This window comes from Gymnoscopelus microlampas, assembly GCF_963454915.1.
Source record: "Gymnoscopelus microlampas genome assembly, chromosome: 7".
Classification (NCBI taxonomy): domain Eukaryota; kingdom Metazoa; phylum Chordata; class Actinopteri; order Myctophiformes; family Myctophidae; genus Gymnoscopelus; species Gymnoscopelus microlampas.
In genome coordinates this window covers 6,008,280-6,015,506 of record NC_139944.1, presented here as the reverse complement: position 1 = coordinate 6,015,506, position 7,227 = coordinate 6,008,280, and the positions used below count along the sequence as shown (strand labels likewise).

The window sequence follows — 7,227 nt, the reverse complement described above, 5'->3', positions numbered from 1 at the left end:
GATGCGTTCCAGGTCTTAATGGGTTAACCACTTTAGAACGGGAACTTTGACCGGTTTTAGATTTCTGGCGATTCAAAAATAGCAGATCTACAAGCTCGTAGCGCTATGAGCTTGTAGATCTGCTATTTTTCTGAAAAACCTTGAAAATGAGTGCAAATCTTTGAATATATATACCGTACATATATGTTTTAAAGCGAACATTTTTCACTCTGATATGTGCTTCTGTGGGGGCCCTGGAACAACATATTTTGAGATGGGGGGTCCGCGGCCAAATACATATAATTCTGGGGGTCCTCGACATGAAAAAGTTGGAGCACCAATGATATAGCGACATACGTTTTTTTCAAAAAACTGTTAGGATCTAGAAGACATTTGTAGAACATATATTGAAAGATTTGCACTAATTTTCACGATAAAAAAAAAGAAATAGCCAAAGAAATTTTCTTTTAAATTTTCTTTTCTGTTATTGTGGGGATAGTAGCCCATAATAGCCGAATCGACAAGCTCACAACGCAACGCCACACGGTGTGAGCTTGTCGATCTGCTACTCCCCTACATCTCGGAGGGAAATATTGCTCTTTTTACTCCACTACAATTATTTAAAAACTTAAGCTACTAGTTACTTTGCGGATTTAGATTATTATTACAAGCCCTATTTTGTACTTCGGCTATTTGAGAAAAGCAGATCTATAGGCTCACAACGTGTAGCATTGCGATGCGTTGTGAGCTCGTAAACTGGCTATTTTCGGGACAACGTTTTGGTACTTTTTATTTTGGTAGTGCAAGTATATTTTGATGGCAATTATACGTTTGTACTTTTACTCAAGTACATTTTGAATACAGGTATTAGACTGGTCATAGAGTATTTAAAGGTAGGGTAGTCCTAAGTGATATTTTTTTTTTGTAAAAAGGTTAAAGCACTATATTGTGATAGTAATCATTGACATAGAGTGTTTGTTCAGTAACAGGAGTCTCCCTGTCTCTCCAGCTCTTTAATAAACAACGTGTCAGCTAATCAGGAGAGAGTACCCATTTATCAGCTTAACTTTTTCAGTTCCCGTTTCCCTGTGTGAGTTCTCTCTCCTGATTGGATAAAATTGGTATCCCGGCCTGAAAATACATTGTCTGTTTAATAAAGAGCTGGAGAGACGGGGAGACTCCTCTTACTGAACAAACACTCTAAAGTAATGAGTACTATCAGAATATAGAGCTATTTAACACTTACTTTAACCAAAGAAAAATCACTTACCCTACCTTTAAGTAAATCGTCTGAGTAGTTCTTCCACCACTGGTCTGGAGTGTGTCTTTGTATCAACTATACTTATGGCTATTTATTCCTGTGTCGCCTGCTGCTTCTTTATGATTTGCTAAGTGACTTACCATTAAGACATACCTATGATTTGTTGGCCATCCACGGGTGGCCATTTTGGGGGGGTCATGTCAACACGGTACAAACAGGTAAGGCTGCCCTTTGACCTCAAATGTCTCGATTCTAGACGATCTTGTGTTGTGCCACGTATGTGTGACGCATTCAACATACTAACCTAAAAGGATGAATGGTTATTACTGCACTAGGACTGGGCTTTAAATCACAATTATTTCAAACTTTTGCCTTGATTACGATTAATGAATGATTATAATAATAAATACAAAAACGGTGGGAAAAAAACAGATCTACAAGCTCACAACGCATCACATCGGGACGCATTGTGAGCTTGTAAACGCTATTTTTACACACCACCATTGACAATTTTGACCTGATGGTCAAGATCCAATTTATCCCCTGAGCAAACCCGGCAGGCTCTATTAGCTCAATGTTAAAAAATGTCAGCACTTTTGCGTAGGAACCCCGGGTTCAAATCCGGGGCAGAAGAGGAAAGTGCCATGGTGCAGCTTTAACCCACGTGAGCAAGATTAAGTCGGTTATTTGGTTGTATTAATTATTGGTTAATTGCCCGGCCCTCTACTGTGTACTGTACAGTACATGCGTTTTTTTTTAATTGAGCTCATGTGAGAACCCAAAAACCCCAAGCAGATGGTTATGCAAGGTAAAAGGTGTCCTGTGTTTACCCCGTCTCCATGCTATGCTATAGGCTAGGATATCCTGCTGAGAGGTTCATTATGAATGCAACCCCCGCGGCCGCAGGGGGATCCTGACTTCTGCTCACTCAGCAGAAAATTGCCTCGATCCCGGATTACCTGATGGCTTTTTCACCGCCCTCTGCCCCCCCCCCCCCTAAGCTCGATATCCCTGGAAAAAAATACCCAATATCTGCATGAGAGTTTTTGTTGATTCACTCTGATTCTCTTTTCAAATGTTTAAGCGTATGAGTGGAGGTTGCAAAGTCGTCTCTGTCGGGTGGAAAACCTCATATGTCCGAAACTGTTACTTTTCAGGATTCAAATTCAAAAGCATCGAAAGTAGCAGATCGACAAGCTGGAAACGCGTCGCTTCGCGCCGCGTTTCCAGCTTGTCGATCTGCTACTTTCGATGCTTTTGTGCGACGCTGTGGTGCGATCAAGTTGGGCGTTCATTTACGAAAAAGCACAAAAGGTTAGAACATGGAGATAAGAGGTTTCTGCCCGTCGGCGATGGTGTACAAGTAGGTTGCTGCTCTTCTTGGCAGGTATGAAACGGGTAACAAGGTGTCATGAAGGACGTGTGACTCTTCTTGCACCTGCGGGTATATAGTCACAGTCTCGCATCAACTGTGGCTTGATATTAGTCCAGGGGCCAGCGCTGATATTTTCACAAATTGGTACCACCTAAGGTGACCGTAAAGTTTTTGTATTTTTGTCTTCCTACATGTCTCTAGTTTATATTTTGGTATGATAACCCTTCCAATCTTGTAGCTTAATGGCAGTTATCACTACCTACTGGCTAATGTATCCGGTAGGAGACACAAAGTAGAATCTTTGTGTCTCCTACAGCCGGGCATCAAATTATTGCGACAAAAAAACAAAATATATCCATGTATTCAAGGCTTCATGGGGTGTGCAATTGATAACTTCTCAGATTTTTGGTGTTTGCAAAAAGGCTGCTTTCCATAAGCTTGTAAAAGTTTACCCTCCAGGGTGGTCATAGCTGAATGGGTAGAGAGTCCCCCTGGGAAACCTAAAGAGGAGTTCACCCAAAAAAATATTTATTTTCTATCAATTGCACACCCCATGAAGCCTTGAATACATGGATATATTTAGTTTTTTGTCGCAATAATTTGATGCCTGGGTGTAGGAGACACAAAGATTCTACTTTGTGTCTCCTACCGGATACATTAGCCGGTAGGTAGTGATAACTGCCATTAAGCTACAAGATTGGAAGGGTTATCATACCAAAATATAAACTAGAGACATGTAGGAAGACAAAAATACAAAAACTTTACGGTCACCTTAGGTGGTACCAAAATATGGCTTGGCCCCTGGACTATATGGACAGACGAAGGAGTATGTCACGGTTACCCGTTTCTTTATTTTTTAGATGGGAGGGCATCCGCGGACAAATACATATTATTTTGGGGGTCCTTGACATGAAAAAAGTTTGAAAACCATTGATAATATTGCAACATAAGTAAAAAGAAAAAGAAAATTAGGAAAATTAGGATTTAGAAGATATTTGTAAAATCCCCAGATGCAAAGATTTGAGTTAAAAACGTTCGCTTTAAAAAAGTATATATATATATATATTCAAACTAAAGATTTGCAGACATTTTCACGATGAAAATAAATAAATAGCAGATCTACAAGCTCATAGCGCGGCACTCTGTATTTTTTATATAGCCAAGGAAATCTTAAAATGACACAGATGCGTTCCCGGTCTTAAAGGGTTAATGGGGAGTAGTGTGCAGACCCCATACCAGGAAATCTGCCCCCCCCACCCCCACCAAGACTTCCAGCCCTAGTTTCCTATCCCCCCCTGCTGCCTCCTCTGTAGGTAGCAATACAGGTGACGTCCCGTCAGACAGGCGTTATTATGATTCCCACACCGCGTTGTGGCAAACCCGCTGAGCGGGCGCTGTGATTGGTCAGTAGTCGCTGTGATTGACAGTTCTCGTTTTTGCTACTATGCCTATACCTAACCTCAACCCTAACCCTAACCTCAGTAAAACTATGCCTAAACCTAACCCTAACCCTAACCCTAACCTCAGTAAGACTATGCCTAAACCTAACCCTAACCCTAACCCTAACCTCAGTAAAACTATGCCTGCCGGGGAGCCAATCAGACACGTAAGGCGGGTCTAAATCCAGGACGCGGCGTGGGATTCATAATAACGCGTCAGACAGCGTAGAAGTGACATTTTGTGTCTAGGGAGGGGGGGGGGGGGGGGGGCGCCCTCAGCCACACACAGTCGCTTTCCCCTGTCAACCTTTTGCAGCTTCACAGGACGTAGTGCAGTGGTTGTCAAAGTCGGGTCCTTTGGGAGGGGGGGGTGTATTACAAAAATTGCAGATATACAAGCTCACCGCGAGTTTGTACATCTGCTATTTTTGTAAAAATCTCACATCTTGGTGTGAAACAGTGTCAGTTGCGAATTGGCCTCTTTTCACAAAATGCAAATCAGGCACCAGTGGTGTAAAGTAACTAAGTACATTTACTCAAGTACTGTACAATTTTGAGGTATTTTTTTTACTTTACTGGAGTATTTCCAGTGTTCAGTGCTTTTGCTTCTACTCCACTACATCTCAGAGGGAAATATCGTACTTTTACTCTTTTTTTAATTTATTTTTAATGTATACTATTATTTGAAAATTTGAGTTACTAGTTACTTTGCAGATATAAATGATTCTATTATAAAACATATACACTAACCACTTTAGCCCTATTTTATACATAAGATATTTGAAAATAACCGATCTACAAGCTCACGATGCGCCGCCGCGTTGTGAGCTTGTAGATCTGCTACTTTCAAACATTTTAGCACTTTTACTTTTGGTACTTTAAGTATATTTTGATGCCAATACTTTTGTACTTTTACTCAAGTGACATTTTGAACACAGGCCTTTTACTTGTAACAGTTGCATTTTTATATAGTGGTATTGCTACTTTTACTTAAGTAAAAAATACTTCCTTCACCACTGTCAGGCCTCACAAAAGGGGAGAAGAAAGGGGAAAGGTCAGGGAAAGTGAAGAGAGGCGTGGAGAGGTTCAGATGTCACGTCTGTATGTGTGTGTGTGTGTGTACACCTGACCGGACCCCGTCTAGAGTGCCGTGTGCCCCTTTTTGCTGTTTTCAGAATGGATCGAGGACTCGGCGTTGGCAGGCGCCCCCCTGGCCAACTACGCAGGCAATCACCAGGAGACCTACAGAGACCCGCCGCCCGTCTCCTCGGTGCCCAACGCCGTCGGACAGAAGCGTAAGTCCTAATGCACCCTGTGCACAGCAGCCATGTTGTGAAGACATTCGCAGGTGTTGCCAATGATACTAATGAAGGCTCCGTTCCATTCTGGTCAAACAGAGTCAGGGTGCTGATAGTGTGCATGTTGGCTCACTGGAAACACTCTGCTACACCAGTGGGTCTAAAGTTGGGGTCCAGGGACCCTCATGGGCTTCCAAATGGCCCCTTACAGGTGTGTAACTCTGAGAGTTATGGGGGTCGTGGAAACCACTGTGCTACACTAAATGGAACAGAGCCTTCATTAGTATCATTGGTAACACCTGTGAAGGAAGTGATGATATTGCTGCTGTGCATACAGCCTATCCAGGAGGTCTTCAACAAGGGGGTCTGGGACCCTAGTGGGTCCTCAGAGTTACTACAGGGAGGCCAAAATGTTTGACAGGATTTTCCTTTTGCATTATCCACTTGAACCTTGAACTATTCTGAGGGGAACTTGAACAAAGCAAGACCAGGAGACCTGCTTCTGCCAGACCCAGAAGGAACAAATTCCTTGTAGGCAACACACCTACAAACCACTTTATAAGTTAAAAGTAAATATATAAATATACATTTTAGGCATTGTGTGTGTGTGTAGCATTTTGTGTATAGGGGTATTTGGTTGTAAATTTGTGTATAGGCTAGACCAGCAAACCTTCCAGTCTGATTACATTCACCTGTCCCTTGTTGATTAGACCCTCATTGATTTCACTTGCTCACCTGACCTGCCCAATGCAGCTTCCCAATGCAATTTGAGTGGCTAAAACATTTTCAACTCATGAATGTTACAAGCGTGTTGTCGTGGGTTTATGGTTGTGTAAATATGATCAATTGCTGTCATACTATTGATTGCCATCTCATTAATCAGTTGGCTGTAGGTGATATTTATACAAATTACCTTCAGGTGTTGTGGGCCCTCTATTGCCCTTTAATGTACCGTAGTTAATGACCACATTTAGACATGTCTTTCTTTGAACTATTCCATAAATAAATAAGTATGATCTAATATGATCTAATGGCCAATAATGAACCAAACTAGGCACCACAATTACAACAAGTACAGATCCTGTACAGTTACACGGCACATGTTTAAACCAGTTGAATTAAAGGTAATTCAATGTGTGTCCCCATGCCCTGGTGGTTGAAATCTGAAGCGTTCCTGAATGGCTGGGGAGGAAAAGAGGGACAGACAGACAGACCGACCGTCCGACAGACCTAGGCCGACCCCCTGGGTCTGGCAAATAGCAGGTCTACAAGCTCACAACGCCTCGCCGTGATTAACATGAAGCCAACATTGACACTGATGACAGTGCTGTCAAACAAGTCTCTGTCAAACTGCGCTCTCTATGAAATCTATGACAAAGTTTAATCTGCAACACAATTTTATACAATATGTAGTGGGGGCGGGGGACCCAGCTTTGTCTCTCTCTCAGCTAAGGGGTCTGTGGGCTGAACATTTTGAAAGATCCCTGTCCTAATTGATGGTTTACAGGAAATTCATTTTAGCAGAGAATTATACGCACGACGACTGTTAATGTTATTGAGTTTTAAGTGCAAAAGGCATCATTTGAGACGAGTAGAGCCAGGAAATTCATAATACAGGATCACCATGCAACATTTATACTCACACACTGACATTTTTATATGAAAAAATAAATAATTCAGCCTGTGAGTTATCCGCCAAGCCTAGTTGCCTGAGGCCGTGTTTGGGTTTTCGCCATGCCTGTGCTGATTATGAATCGATACTGTGCACACCGTTCTTTTTTTCCTCCAACATATATACGACTTCAGCTGCGTTTATTGGGATCATGTCTAAATCCACATGTACGCCTGTTTCCCCATTCTGTATCAACGTTGTTT

At 42.0% G+C, this 7,227-nt stretch overlaps 1 protein-coding gene across 1 annotated transcript in view; it reads left to right on the top strand.

Moving 5' to 3' along the window:
• magi1b (membrane associated guanylate kinase, WW and PDZ domain containing 1b) overlaps positions 1 to 7,227 on the top strand; it is a 254,807-nt gene that overhangs the window by 177,968 nt on the left and 69,612 nt on the right. The window contains exon 10 of the mRNA XM_084063211.1: positions 5,230 to 5,349. Within this exon, the coding sequence (XP_083919337.1) occupies positions 5,230 to 5,349 (120 nt within the window). The remainder of the gene's footprint in view (positions 1 to 5,229; positions 5,350 to 7,227) is intronic.